This window comes from Cydia pomonella, chromosome 10 (assembly GCF_033807575.1).
Source record: "Cydia pomonella isolate Wapato2018A chromosome 10, ilCydPomo1, whole genome shotgun sequence".
In the NCBI taxonomy this organism is placed as follows: domain Eukaryota; kingdom Metazoa; phylum Arthropoda; class Insecta; order Lepidoptera; family Tortricidae; genus Cydia; species Cydia pomonella.
The window spans coordinates 13255643-13272106 of NC_084712.1; the positions used below are offsets into that span (position 1 = coordinate 13255643).

General features: G+C 35.4%; 1 protein-coding gene across 1 annotated transcript; it reads left to right on the forward strand.

Moving 5' to 3' along the window:
* The first annotated feature begins 2767 nt into the window (after window positions 1-2767).
* On the forward strand, window positions 2768-14891 carry LOC133522147 (aldo-keto reductase AKR2E4-like). Its single transcript, XM_061857375.1, has 7 exons — window positions 2768-2897; window positions 4350-4439; window positions 5300-5479; window positions 5842-5958; window positions 9760-9927; window positions 13092-13289; window positions 14479-14891. Exons 1-7 carry the CDS (start codon window positions 2838-2840, stop codon window positions 14716-14718), a joined length of 1053 nt encoding a protein of 350 aa, XP_061713359.1. The 5' UTR covers window positions 2768-2837; the 3' UTR covers window positions 14719-14891.
* Window positions 14892-16464: the final 1573 nt, after the last annotated feature.

The following is a 16464-nucleotide window of genomic DNA, read 5'->3' on the forward strand; positions in this document are numbered from 1 at the left end:
ACAAACGCATTCCAACGAGGCTAATGCAGTACGCATATTAAAAACGAGCGTTGGACTTGGACCATTGGATCGTGCCTATCTTCTGCGCTTTGTAATACCGATGAGTTTTATGGTGTTTTTAGAGCTTTCAATCTGTCATTGACATCGCAACTGCATGACCAACGTGTGAAAAATTACTTTGGGGTGCTGTATACAAATGCTGCTGCTTATGATTAGGTACCTACTGCAAATTGATTTATAAATAACTTATAATATATTCCACAAAGAAATCAAGTTGTTATGATTTTGTGTTAAATAGTATATTTTCTAAAATATTGCTTGCTTGGCTTTTGATATTTACAAATTAGAAAATGTCACCTGCATCTGTTATTTTCAGAGAAGCCTCTGCTATTCCCAATAAAGCTATTTCAGTGCAGGCGGTGCGCTTCGTACTTTAATCTAAACATCATTTTCAAACGATCACGTAGGATAAACCTTTTAGAATGAAATTGTAAAATTTTACCATGATTACGAACTGTTCGTATTCCCGAGGGATTAGAATGAGTTAGGGATGTGGCTAGTTGTATAGGAAATTTAGTATGCAATATATCCAACATAATGCGATCTGTTGAAGGTAATGGATTGTACCTTCTTTGTTCTGTTCGGGGTTATATCACAGAGGACGCGGGAGGTCAGATAGGAGTAGTTTACTATACCAGGGCAATACCGCCCCCGGCCGATACATTAACTTCCAATACCTCCGAGCTTAACCACGCAAAGGGTTCACATGTAATAATTTATTACGCTAGCTTCACTCGGGTAGGTAAGAGTTGCTCTTTGGAGTCGAAACAGCCTCCGAAATTAGACCACCTACCTGATATTGATCTGTGATAAAAATACAATGGTCACGATCTGCGGGCAGCAGATCATTAGGTATTGGTAGATATCATTTAAACGGTAAATTCAGCCAAATACAACTATCAACGGAGAGCGTTGGATATATTTTTGCGATTTATAACATTTCCATTATAATTCACTTGTTATTTTGTCGTTTTGATACGCTGCGGCAGGTATTATGCTATTTCAATTTATGTATAATTAACGTTTATGACGCGTAATAACTCGCGCGTTCGGATAAAGACGATTGGAAGGATGTGATTTGGGGTTCAAAGTGACTAAAAACTAAAATATTGCACAGCGCTTATGAAATCAAATTAACGTATTTACATAAGATGACACAAGTTAATGCTCATTCCATTTTTTTTTTAAACCAACAAAAACTTATAGGTTTATAAACGAAGTGGATAGTATGAATACATTGAGACGTCAGTTTTCTTTTCTCATATCCAGGGCCCGTACATTTCATGCCGTTGAAAAATGACGTCATTATACATAAAGTATGATTCCAATTAGTCTTTTCGCAATAATATATTGTTTTAAAACCTCTTTAGTTTACTGATATAAATACTTGACAATTAGTACAGAAACGTCTAAGAACTTTCATCCTACTATCACGCAACAAAATAATAGATTGCTAGTTTGTTAAATGATACTTTTTTCGATTTTTAACGGTGTCATTTTTACGCGTCAATTTGTTAGCTATCAAAATTTGTAGTGTTATAAAAAAACTACATGTATGTGAAATTACGTCATTTTTACGTCAACGGCATGAAATGTGCATGCCCTGCTCATATCCCATAATTTAATTTTGGCAGCTTTAGTTATCAGTAGTTGCCCTTATAACCTAGGCAACAGGGTAATTATTATAACAGCAGGCAATCGTAATCAATATTTAAATATAACAAAATAATTCGGTATAGGTATTAATCGCTCTAGGCACCTAATACCTACAACGATTAATACCAAATGTATTTAATATATATAATATTGAATAAATTCATATTTGTAATATAGTATGTAATGGTAACATCAAATAACCATCAATATGTTAAATTACCGCAAAACCCAAGTCCCCAAACGGCTTCACGAGTTGCATAAACCCGCACCTCCGTTATCGGACGACATCATACTTCACCCGTCCTGCACTCCGCCAGTGCAGGAAGCGCCCGAGTAATTACTGATTGTTCTTAAATTAAACTCGATCATCTATATACGGTAACGTACAACGAGAGACATTCCGGGAATTTAAATTTCATTTTGTCCTCTTTTACTGCGGCAAAATGCCAGCCACTCGTTATTCTCCAAGTGGGTGCTCAGGGCAAAAATGTATTCTAGATAAATCACTCTACAATAACGTTTTGAATTTTCTGTATTTACAGTTCCGAGGTAGAACAGGCTTTATGGTTTAGGCAATTACGTAATGGTTTGCAGAAAACGTATCGGTATCTCTCCGGAATGTTTGGGCTGCCTTATGGAATGTTTAATTAAGAACAAGAATATTTTAGAATACTGAAAGGGATTTACGCCGCAAATACAGGGTCTTGAAATTATGCAAGAATTGAGTAGGAATCTTCATAAACATCGAGGGATTCCGTTTTTCTTGAACGTACCCTAAACGACAGCCTCTCGTTTTTATTTACCTGCGTGCGTAGCTGTACAGCATATTATACATACGAACGTGATCAACCTTAAACAAGTTGAACGTTTAAAAGTTCTGATTTATAAGCAAAAAAAACATATATTAAAATAGTTTATTATGACAAAATATGCAAAACACTTTCTAGTTAAAACGTTTATTTACCGAGTTTAGTTCTGTAACATTAGGTATATCTGGCGTAAAGTTTTTGTCGGCGGTGTTTTTGAACGCACGCTAGGAAGAATGTTGCCTCATAATATAAGAGTATGTCTTTGATTACGTTGTTTTATAACTGGCAGTCCAATCGAGTCTGTCACGCATCATGGTCGCTACGGTCAAGTGCGCGAGATCATTCTTATCGATACTGTTTTGTTTCTCTCAAGTTAGTTTATTTTATGTAACTAGTGATAATAACACACTACATACTTACAAAGTTTTTGAGAACTTAATCGTAGCTAGAATTCTAAGACCCGATCATTTTGGTTATGCCTGTTATAAGTGGGAATATACAAGAAATACAGAACACAAAGATTTCAAGGCAGACGTGATAGATGACGCGTGTGAGATACGAACTACGATGACCCTAAGAATAGATCATACCGTTTTGACATTTATATGCTCACTTAGATTTTATTCTAATTTGACCAAATAAGGCGTAAATGATTGATACATTGATTCTTGTTGATAAAATTAGTGACTTAAATAAAAAAAAATGATTATATCATAATTATGTCGTTGTTGACGTTATTATACTTTTCAATCATGATGACTAAATAGGTATGCGAATTACTGACGGATATTGGAGGATTTTTTTCTTTACTAAGGATACAATATAGATATAATTTCTCTTACGGAATTTTCTAACAATAGACCGACCAAAATCAAAATCGAAGGGCGCTACGGACAGCTCCGATGAATTTGTCGAGTCAGCTGGGTTCTTTGATACAAACTTCCAGTGGCAACTGTTAGAAATTTCATTAAATTTACAATAGCCCGTGTAAAGCAGTAATGACGGAAGGTATACTATAGCTAATTGTGTAACTTAGGTTACATCATGGCTTTAATCTGGTTCAAAATATAAAATATTACAAAGAACTGCAGTTGCACAAAAATGTGTCTACGTACAAAATATTACTTCAAAACGAAGTAACCTTAAATACCTTATAAGTAACATTTAAAAGCATTGCCCAAGCTTACATATACATACGACGTAAAACTTGTACATAATGTAAGTACGTAACGATTAGGTTTTAACCTTCAACATGTACTATGCCTGTAAAAGCTCACCATTACAGTGCGGCTTGTTTTTCAGCCTTGGGGATGGCTCGTAATTCTGTATTGGTCGGTGCGGCACATTAATCGCGGCTCGAATTGCGCTTGACAGGTTTTTTTCACCCATTCAGATTTTTTTGCCATTGTGTTTAAAAACCAAATTACAGATCCAGGTACATAAATTTGATCTTAATGAATACTGTGTATACCATGTACACACTAATATTATTTATTTTTACGATGTAGGTATTTATGTATACTTTAATGAACAGCTTACAATAACAAATTCTAATTCAATCTTTTGAATTTACTATTACCAATAGACGGTTATCAGGTTATCACACAGGCGCTGCAACCGAATCTGGCGACGACTTGCAAGCGAGACACGCTATACATGCATAACCCTATCTCGCTCACACACCATAGCCGCATCTGGTTGCAGCGTCAATACAAAGACCGTAATTTAGACTAATTATTTTAAAAATATTTAAATAGGAAACAAAGAGCTTCAAAAGGCATTGAATTTAATATAATTTGTGATTTTCATTTTGTTATCTTGCAGGTAAATGGGGAAGTAATAAAATACAAACTAAACGACGGAAATGAAATTCCTGCTGTAGCGCTAGGCACCAGCCTGGGACATTTGGCAGATGTAAGTTCGCAAAATTGAAATATTTCTAACGCGGAATAAGTTTTGTCACTGCGTGTGAGTACTTGAAAATTACTTTGTTCATTCAATGTATATACTACGACACGATACGATATAAATACTTTATTTGAATGGTATAGGGTAGGTAGCTAGGGGTATTCCCGAGATCAACGCTTTCACTACATTATTCATACACTTCGTTCTAATAACTTAATACAAATTTGTAATAGTTCTAATAACTTAATACTAATTTGACGACCGGTTTGGCCTAGTGGGTAGTGACCCTGCCTACGAAGCTGATGATCCCGGGTTCAAATCCTGGTAAGGGCATGTATTTGTGTGATGAGCATGGATATTTGTTCCTGAATCATGGGTATTTTCTATGTATTTAAGTATTTATAGATATTTATATATTATATATATCGTTGTCTAAGTACCCTCAATACAAGCCTTATTGAGCTTACTGTGGGACTTAGTCAATTTGTGTAATAATGTCCTATAATATTTATATTTTTTAAAAATAGGTACCTATGCCATTGAATAGTTGAAGTACGAAGATAGTACTACTACTCGTAGTTGATATGTACGAAAAATACATAAAATTATTATAGGTTTACGTTAACAAGTCGTTAAAAGCGTTTCTATAAAAGTTTACTTAATAAAATAATATCTATCTATCTAACATGTTTACGCCGAACTGATGGTAAGTACCTATAAGTGTTTATTAAATGTATTATACTACTGGCATCGTGCGGAATATAGAGTGAACAGTTTCTAACTGTGAAACTGGCCTCAGTGCGGCGTTGTTAACAAATGCGAAGCTAACACCCGGACATGTCCGGGCCATGTTAACCGTCGTGCAGGGCACGCGGGTACTGCCGACGAACCACTCGCTCGCTCGCGCAGTACAATGGGCCCTGGAGGCCGGCTATCGACACATTGACACCGCGGCGTTGTACCGGGTGGAGGACGAGGTCGGCCTGGGGGTGCGCCGCTTCCTACAAGACAACGACACCCGCGCCGACGTTTACGTCACCACCAAAGTGAGTATTCCGATGTTAAACAATTAACCTACACCTTCCAGTAAAATACTGACACGGGAACACTATGTAAATGAGTATTTCCGTGCATTACCACCTCAGCACTGTTCTAACTTTAGAAGTTTGACTTTTGTTATAGGTTCTAACGTTGAACAACTTGTTAGACTCTTAGATTATACTTTGTCACGCTAAATTTTGCCTTATAACCTTGTTAACCGCTCAACATTTCACTATAATTACGTACGTATCTGTTTAGCCGGTGAAAACTGGTTAAAATAACACGCTATCTTTCATGTCTCCCTAGTCTAATAACGTTTCTTTGTCGTAGCAAAACATTAAACGGGTTCTATTTTCTTTTTCCCTAGTTATGGAACGATGCTCACGAAAGAAACGAAGTGATTCCTGCTCTGAAGAAGTCGTTAGAACTGTTACAAATGGACTACATCGATCTCTACCTCGTACACTATCCAATGGCATACAAGGTATAGTCCCGACGCTTTTGTTTTACTTAGCTTGAAAAATAAGCAATAGGAGCTTCAACATGCTATTCCAATGGAATCGTACTTATTTTTCAAATAGAGCTTGTAAATTATAAGTAGGTAGGCAGATTCTTTACAGACTTTGCATAATACATTCAAGAGCAATGAGCGTGTATTTAATTATACTAAAAAAGTAACTTGTTTGTGAATGTAATATCTTAGTAGTTTGTATCGAATACTTACTCATACTTCTGCGAGTAGTGTTGAGTTTTCGTCACTTTTTGCAAACACAAATGATTTATTTAATACAGTTGCTTAAAAAGTGCTATATTTACGTAGCTGTTTAGCGTTCTTAAAGTTGTTTTTTGTGAATTAGTGCTTTTTACTACTCCTCCAACATTTTTAAATTTATTTCTGACCGTAATCCTATACGTCCACACTAAAGAGTTTGGATTTCCAAGAACTCTATGTAAGTATTTTTTTATTTCGCCATTACACGTCAATTACGTCCAAAAAATGTTATTATATGATACTTATAGGTACATTAAATATTAGGTAATTTGTTATTTTTTATAAATAAAACGTTATATAATACGATATTTTACTGAAACATATTTTAAATTATTGGCTGAATGAAACTGTAACTGCAACGTTGGCTGTCGTAAACAGAAAAAAAAAAAAGTAAAACTGGCGCCCGCTTTATTCAGTATTTTCACTTAAAATTTAGTTGTATCAAAGCATTGAGGTATACAATATAAAGTCAGTGTATCAAAATTCAACTTAAATTACAACTGATGAGACTGTTTTTGCATGAAATGTTTTTTTGTGCTTAATTGTTGCAATGTAAATCATCGCTGAACTTACTGTACCTATAGTGCTGAATTAACAATACAGGGAATATTTTTAATTTTTATATTATAGTACAAGGGAAAATTTGTAGCTGTAGAGTTTGTATGTGTAATACTCACGTAACCAATATTTGTTTTATTGTGCTTTTTTTCGCAAATGTATCAAAAAACGTCGTTCTATGTACGAGTGCAAGTGTCATTATTTACTTGTCCCGAGTCTTTTATTCCCCTACATCTCGAGACTCCTAAATAATGACACATTTTGCACACTTGCATTGAAATTTACTATTCCGCATGTGTAACTACTACAACTGATTTTGAACTTTTGAAAAGCATATTTCTCTGACGGCAATAATGTACCTATAGGGGCGTTACAGTTCAAATTTTAGTACACCACATCTGGTCACCTGGCTGGACCATGTTGTTTTAAAAGTTTGATATATGTTGCCAGTAAATGCTTGAGACGCACCGTATTTTTTAAAATTATTGTAACTTTGAAAATTAAGTATGACATAATAGGCCATAAAAGTGCAACTAGCATACCCGTGCTAGGTAAAAAGATTATAACATAAAACACCTACTCTCATTAAGCAACTTTGAAGGTGTCAGCAAAAACTTTATAGGCAGGACTACTTGAAACTTTGCAAGTTATTCGCTGTATTTTCATTTTAAAATTGTTGGACGCTTTTTAACTCGCTACAAGTTTTCTGCAGAAATTAGTTTTAAGAACTGCGTCGTTTTGTTTTAATTGTTAATTTCGTGCTAAAAATAGTTATTATGAAACGGAAGGAAAACAGCTTGTTACGTACCTTAGTCTACGTGGTAAGTGTGCATTAGACCAAGTATTGACTGAATTATGACTATATGCGTAGAAGATGGGACTAGTGCTGGCACGGAATATGATATAAAAACTTAATAAAATATATAAATAGTTCCTATAAGACTGTGATGCCAAACATAACTTCGTCTCGTTCCGTGTCAAGGCCCTTGACTCGCGGATTCTTGCTGCCATGCCCCACGCCTTTCTTAAAGAAACACTATATACGAGTATATGCATATGTTCTGATCTGACTGACTGACAGCTGAAAACACATAAGCCAGATATTTGAAAATAAAAAGAATCGGGTTGAACTCCGGGAGTGCCGGCAGAAGTGAAAACTTGAATATTAACGTTGTGCATTTTTGATATTTTGGAGAAATCGAGTAGCAGTTTTATAAAAAGAGATAATTCTCGGAAGATATTTTGAGTGTAGAATTTTAGTGTTAATATAACATTAACATATACAGAGTATACACAATCAGTAAATGTTAATGAATCGTTCACCATCATATTAAGTAAAACAATCACGCTTCTTTTCTGTTATTTAACTTTTTGGTAAGGAAAAATTTGAGTACCTACAATCATGGACACCCAACAACACAAAGATACAATACAACACAATTAACAAAGATTAAACCTCTTTAACCGTTATGACAGCACTTTGATTATGAAGAAAATAAAATGTCACATTTGAATGAGATACGATTTTTCAAAAGTAACCAGGCTTCGATGACATTCAATTTGCACGTCACCATGATGTCACGTGTCCGTCTTACGAATTTTCAATCTGACGGTCATGTGACCTGACGCGAGTTTAACATTTTTTCCCCATCACAAAAAGTGCACAGTGCCGCTAAAGAAGTTTTCCCTTCAATTAACACCGTGGGAAATGTAATGATGACTTCGACCCATAAGGTAATGGGGTTAAAAAGGGGAGGAAAGTTTGTTTGTGGTTAATGTGGTACAAGTTATTTTAAGCTAGGAACTTGAAATTACGTAAAAATGTATAAACTGAAATAGATGTCATACTCGTATACGAAAATAAGTGACCAAGGCCTCTAGTGCCCAGGGCTAGAATCAAACCAGCGTCCTTTGCTTTCGTGACAGATGTCTTAACCACTCGCGAGAGAGTCTCAACCTTTCAGCCACCCGAATCACTGCGGTATGGGTCAAATTTTCTCGAACATATTATGCAATCTCTTAAAGGCTTACGGCGTCTTACGCCAACTCTTAAGGTAGATTAGTATGGTTCATATTCATACCTCCTATCCGAATCAACTCAGGTGATTCCGGCGAACTGAAATAGACAGACATCATTATAAATATATCAGTTCTAATTAAAATCAAGGTTTTAAAAATGATATTTATAATTTTAACCAGGTTTGTATTATATTTACCAAAACTATTAGTTTTCAATTGCTTTTATTTAGTTTAGTTAGTAACGTTCGAGGATGTGGAATAAAATAGAACTTGACGAGTTTAAGAAAATCAGTTGTAAAAGAAAACTTATATTTCCTCTTTAATTAGACTCTTGAAATGTTATTCCCCTTATAGGTAGGTACCATTGCTCTCTGTACATTCTTACAAATAAATGTCAATTCCATGATTGACGTTTACCGAACTTAAAAGTATGCACATTGCACAGTAAGTTGCACGGGAGGACATAAAATACAGACGTGACCCCACTTAAACTTGAAGCTCCCTTACAGTGTATCAATTTTTAACATTTTGTTTGACAAATATGAATTTAATATGCACAGTATATCTTTCCATTGCTTCTTCCATGCCATAAGGGTTACAATTATTATTTATTTATTTCTTATGCCTTCTGGCATTCAATTCGCCCTTTGTACTACTTATACTTTGCCATAAAGTTTTTTTTTAAATATCTTTAATGATTTACGAATATTTTATTTTGATTTTATGTTCACAAATGTTTAAACAAGACACCATGGGATCAAAGTATGCCTGTTTTACTTTCAGTTAATGGACAATTGTATTGCATTGTAACTACGAGTATTAATACTTCAATACTAAGTAAAATCTAAAACAGAATACCTAGCAAAAGGCCATAGAAAATACAGCTTAAATACTTCATGTTTCCTACTGATACTGAGGTTATTTTACACTTCGCAGAAAGACGGCAGCATCAGTTCTACAGATTACCTAGAAACCTGGGAAGGCATGGAGGATGCTAAGGAGATGAATCTCACCAAGTCCATAGGTGTTTCAAATTTCAACTTAACGCAAATGCAGCGGCTCTGGGATAACTCTAGGATAAAACCGGCAGTTTTACAAATCGAGGTAGATATGATTCTTTTGATTTTTGCATATATTTATATTTTTCTTTTCTTAGCCCGTTATAATGTTCCACTGCTTTGATTTCCAAGACTCCCGTTGTTGAGCTTTCTCCGGACAGTTACTAATGAAGGCGTAGACAGTCGTCCCGCCATCTCCGTCTGGGCCTGCCACGTCCGCGCTTATTTTGCGGCATCCAATTGGTTGTTATACCAGCCCACCTATCCGGATGCATGCAGTGACTTGACCTACCCAGCCCGTATATTTACTTAATGAATAATTCATTAATCATAAATATCTATGTAGATCAACAACAGACTACCTCAACTAAAAGACAAAGTATATAAGACGATCGAGGTCTGGGCTATAACCGCGAAAATCGAAGTTCGTCAATTGCGGGCATTTTTCTCTATCACTCTAACTACATCTTAATCAGAGTAAAAGAGAAAAATCATCGCAATTTGCGAATTTCGGTTTTCGCGGTAGGTAAGCACACATAAGCGCTCACGTACAAATTTAGTTTGCACGCGCGACCGTTTATATCAGTTGTTCCCAAAGTTTTTTTACAATCAGTCCTCGTGTTTAATTATTAAAAACGTTTCCAAAAATCTTTAGGGGTGTATTGAGGTTGTTATGGTATAAAATGGTGTGGAATACACCACAGTCGTGCTGCTCGAATATTAGCATTTTACAAGTAAAATTGCACCTACGTATGTGTGGTGACCTCGTGCTCTTTGTAAACGCTTGTACTGTGAATAGCATGCGATGTTACTATACCTGTCGCGTCGAATTATGATTCCTATGACAGTTCATTCTTATATGGAGTAGCTTGTCGCGTAATGTTTGAAAACAATTTTTGAAAGTTTTTCACAATTCTTTAGACTTATAACATAACATTTAAGAGATAAAAATACGATAAAAACTTATGTCTTCCATTATTTTTTTAATTAAGCCCAACCAAGAGAGACTTGAAGGAACTCTCATAGAGACCATAATTCAACATGAGAGGTATAGGTACTCTCATAGAGACCATAATCCAACATGAGAGGTATAGGTACTTTTATATTTTTCTTACTTTTTGCGTTCTTAAAAGTTCTACAAATTAACGAAAAGAAATGTGGATGTTGGTTTTACATTCAAGTCTGCCTGCGTAGCCAACATGCATATCGTTCACGCTCCATGGCGAACGAAACGCAACTGTCACAGTCGCACTAATAAGGAAGAGTGATAAGAGAGATGACTACGCTATGCTACGGAGCGTTAATGATTGTGACGTTGGCTACGCGGCCGGTATGATAACTCATGGATTACACATGCCCATGTGTAATCAATGAGTGCAGCCGACAGACATCTCCCGTCGCTTAGCAAGGCGCCTGCTTCGCATTCTCTTCAAAACCTGATTGTATTATATAGGTACTTAGATATATATTTTTAAAAGGAAGAATAATATGCAACAAAATGTAAAGTTATTAAAACACTATATACTCCACGTTGTTATATAAAATATCATAAACCGGCCAAGAGCATGTCCGGCCATGCTCAGTGTGGGGTTCCGTGGTTACCCTTCTGTCACGATGGCTGCCTTGAGCAGGGGTTATTAGTAAGTATCATGTACGTTACAACGGCCTAAGCGATTGTGTTCCCTATAGTTTTCAATGATTCAGATTGAGACACATTGTTTTTCTTGATGATGGAGTAGTATTTCCAAAAGTATTTACTTTATAAAAAAATATTTTTTTCGTAAACCCCTATTCGCAAAAGTATTTACTTTATAAAAAAATATATTTTTCGTAAACCCCTATTCGTTTTGAAACACCTATCCAACGACACCCCACATCATAGGGTTAAAGTGAAAAAAATCATCCCCACTTTACGTGTAGGGGAGTTTTTATTTTACCACCTTGTCGGTACGGTTGATTTATATACCCTTGCCAATTGCAGCTTTCTAAAATTAACGATCACGGAGCAAAGCCGCGGACGGACAGACAGACGGACATGTCGGAATTATAAAGGTTCCTAATTGACTACCGACTGAACCCAAAAAAGCACTTGATATAATTGAAATAAACAACATGTGCAGAATTTGGACGAGGAAATGAGTCAATGACACTGACCTCGTCACATGCGTGCATGCATTTTCAGGCAAATGTATTTACATGTGAAAGAGCCCATGTGAGAGAGAGAGAGAACTTACTGGTAAAATAAATGTTTGAATATTGGAAGTCCCCAGACGCCCTTAATTTCGTTCGTGCCCTTCACGCTCAAAATCCGGTCATAAACCAAAAAATGTTTTGGTATGTGATGACTGTGTACGCAATTACGCATATTATTTGCGTAGGCACAGTACAGTCGACATCAAAGATATGTTTACACTTTTTTTTACACCTTACTTCTTTTTTATTACACAGCTTAAAAAAGAGTAAAGTGCAAAAGTGTAAACATATATTTGACGTCGATCGTATATATTTGTGTAATATTTAAAAGTGATGTACTTAATATAAGTTCTCCAAAAAGTTATAGTAATGTAAGAGTTTGCGGCTTATACAGGAATGGTAAATTAAGAGGATTTCATTAAGTTATATACCCAAAATTTATATAAATGAAATAAAACTAAATGTGATGAAGTTCTTGTCCCATTTTTAACCAGTTCGTGTACTTGGCTATTTTATAATTTGTCCTATGTTTTTATGACAAATAGTATGCCTATCGGAGGGCTAGCCAAAAAAAAGGTGCTTTTTTTGTAGTGGCTAAATTTAGCTGGCAATTTTATGAACTGCTCCCTTTTCATGGAATGCCGAACAGATTATGAAATGGCCAAGTTTACGATCAGGCTATGATTGTTTTATATCAGATCTTTAATATAACAGAGGGCCTAGCCAAGGTGACAATTGTTGAATGCAACTTAAATAACATGTGGAAATAATCACGTGACTTTGTACGGTTGTCATCTTGGCTAGGCCCCCAGCAGAGACAAGAGGTACATTCTGGATACTTTAGCATGATAAAGTTTTGTGAATCTCGTATTATATAGGTTACACTTGGTACGGAAATAGCAAACAGAAGTCCCTTCAGCCGGTAACATGTTTACTTTAAGGAATAATTAGGACAACTAGGATTTAGGTTACTTGTAAAAAAACTCACTAGTTTATCGATGAGAACGACTTCTACAGGTGAACCCAACGATAACCCAAACCGAGCTGATAGCGTGGTGTCGCGCCCACGGCGTGGTTGTGATGGCGTACAGTCCGTTCGGCGCCATTCTCGGCCGAAAACCGACCGCGCCGCCGCCTAGAGCTGACCACCCAACCCTGCGCCGTATAGCCGAGAAATATAACAAAACTGTTCCACAGATATTAATAAGATATTTGGTAAGTTGCGTTTGAAGGCATTTGTGTTCAAATATGCGTCTTAATTCATAATCATACCCCTTAAATTTGGCAAATGGGAAATAGCTTGCGAGAAATTCGATTTACCGGAAAACAGAAAAATCAAATTATTGAACTGTTTTAGTGATGCCATTCGGGGAGTTTTATTTGGACGAAAAATAAGAAAACGTCATACTAGATTGAGAGATTGACTTAATTAAAAAAGCAAATAGTAAGTAAGAATTAAATAAAAAAGTATTTGTTTAACTGGAAATCATTATATTTTGACATTATTTGAAGTTGGTTTCGATACAATTTACATCTCAAGTTAAACTGATAAATGCAAAGGCAATTTCGGCCTTTGATGGGTTCGTTCCAGTACAGTATTTGTGACATATCGGCATAAACTCCACGTTTACTTACAGTGAAATATTGTTCGAACCATATCTAAGGCATAATTGTCAATCTCTACTCCCAGAAGAACCGGTATCTTGTTTGACTTTAGTTTCGATACTATTTACTAAAAACAAATATTTGGCGTGGGCCTGGGCGTTTAGAACTCCGTCCCAAGCGTTCAGGGACTTGTAGTTTCAACCCAAATATTGCATGTATTGAACTGTGTTAATATTACATATTCGGTAATTCCCTGGTCGAGGAAGTCAGGACTCGAATTCATGATTTATTTATTATACATGATTTATGAAACGAATTTTTCGTTATGTTAAGTAATTCTAGGTAGCTTTAAAAACAAAGGGCTTTTTGCGAGCTACTTATTTAAGCAACATTATCTTATACACCGTTTTCCTGCCAAAATACATATGCTTTAGAATTATGATACAAATTAATCATCCAGGGCGGGTATCTTATCTAAACTTCAATTAATATTTTTAATATCATAATAGGCATAATATTATTTATTTCTTTAACAAAAGGTGCAGACGAAAGTCTGCTATTCTGTAAAATAATGTATTCAATTTCAATTTCAATTATGGCCAACTTTTGTGCGTAAATCTTCAAAATTAATTTAAAGAATTACGTTTTCTAGGCAACAAGATATACATCTAGCATTCTATGACATCACAGTTCTAATGGTAAAAATGATTTATACAATTTTCCATAAATTTTCCTACTTTTAAAGAAGAGACAGGAATTTTGGCTCTTGTTATGTACATAATGTATTATAAACTTACAGGTTGATCAAGGATTAGTGGCCATACCTCGCTCCACAAACAAGGAGCGTATACAGCAGAACATTGACATATGTGACTTCAGCCTGAGCCCCCAGGAGATTTCTGAGTTATCTACCTTTAACAAAGACTATAGGCTCAGAACACCGGCTAAATGGTACCCGCATCCAGAATTTCCTTTTGAAAAAAAAAACCTTACTGCTGCTGAAATACAGTACATTATTGAACACAGCAAGGAGGATTAAAACACAGGAAAGTAAAAAGTTCGATTGTAAATTTTATTCTACGGTAATAATTCGTAAATTCTGTCTAAACGGCTGCACTAAAAACCTTTAATATTTAAAACCCTTTTACACTCTAAAATAATGTACAAAATTAAATTATATAATCAACAAGAAATTAAATATTATTTATTCCAGTTTATCCTTTAGTTTCCTGATTCCCTTTTTATTGGTTTCTGACTAATCTTAAAAGTCTACGTATTATTCGGGCTTCCGTCCGTGACCGGCTGATTTCGTCCCCATCGCAGCAAATCTACCGTAATAAGCCATTATTTTATATACGTCTCTGTCTATAATACTGGGATTTACTTTTTGTTTTGTTCTTATTTACTTTCAGATAACCACGAAACCACATTGCCCTGGCTCAGACGTAAATAGCTGCAACACAATAATACCTTTTAGGCAAGGTATCTTTAGTTACTTATAATGAATCCATATTTTTTTAGCTTTGTAAAATATTTGCTTTATTTCATATTCAATAACTGTATCGTTTGGATTGGCGGGAAAGTAACAGAATATTAGCTACTTTCTTACAGTCTTTCGACGCTAAACCACCAAACATTGACATATATCTAAGGACGGGCCTGACGGGCACTAAGAATGGTACCTAGTTCACTGGTGTTACTCGCGAATTCGAGCCAATCGTGCAGTCTAACGCAACAACTAGTTGCGACCAATCGCGGGCGTGATGCGAACTCATTAACCAATCGCGTTGTGGCATTTAACTGCACTATTGGCTCAAATTCGTGTACGTGACACCGCTGTACTGGCTCCATCCTTATTGCCCGTAAGGCTCGACCTCAGATATATGTCATTGCCACCGAGTATGTCGGTGATTTTAACCAAAAATATTGTACTGTAAACAACTTAGTTCTTCGTCAGACCTTAGAATAAACATGCCAAGCTACATATCAAAGATAAAAAAAAAACTTCAAGATAAGTAACGAATAATGAAATTGCTTTTCGTTAAAATAATTTGGATATTGAATAACAACGTTGTTTTCCTTTCATCTCAGTTTGTTGTAGTCACTTTAATTAAGCAGCATCAGCCCGTCAAAATTTACACGCAGCTTTTGAGCGAGGGGTATATTCAAATTTATAAAATATGAAACTGATTTAGTATTTGCCACATTGAGTCCTATAAAATCATCTATAATTCACATGTGCGAGCAAGACGAAAATGAAAAAAAAATCATTCATTAAAATGGGAATACGCCTCTGACTCACCGGCGCGAGGGAATAAACAAGTAAATAAAACGTTCTTTAACAATATTTTCTCACAAGATTTTGATGGATTGCAGCTGTTAAAACCAGAATTTTGACTACATGGATTTCGGTCGAATTCTTCAAACAAACAATGTAACGTAACATGTTTGTGTATACTCGGTAACTTAAATTAACTATCGTAATCTAGGCTCACAGCTCATTTCTTTGTATAGATGATTTCAAGAGAGGTGGCATGATTGGATCGATTGAGTGAATGATAATATCTGTGTGTATGATTAAATGGTTGCATATAGGTTGATTACATATTTGGATAATTCTTTCTTATAACATAACCGCCTAAATGCAATGAAAAAATTGTGACTAAAATTAACAATTACGGTGATAATTTTGATGGTTATTTTGCTTAATATAAAATATTACAAGAAACCATTTTTAAATCCATTAAAATGATTTACATGTGTATGCAAAATTTCAGCTCTATGG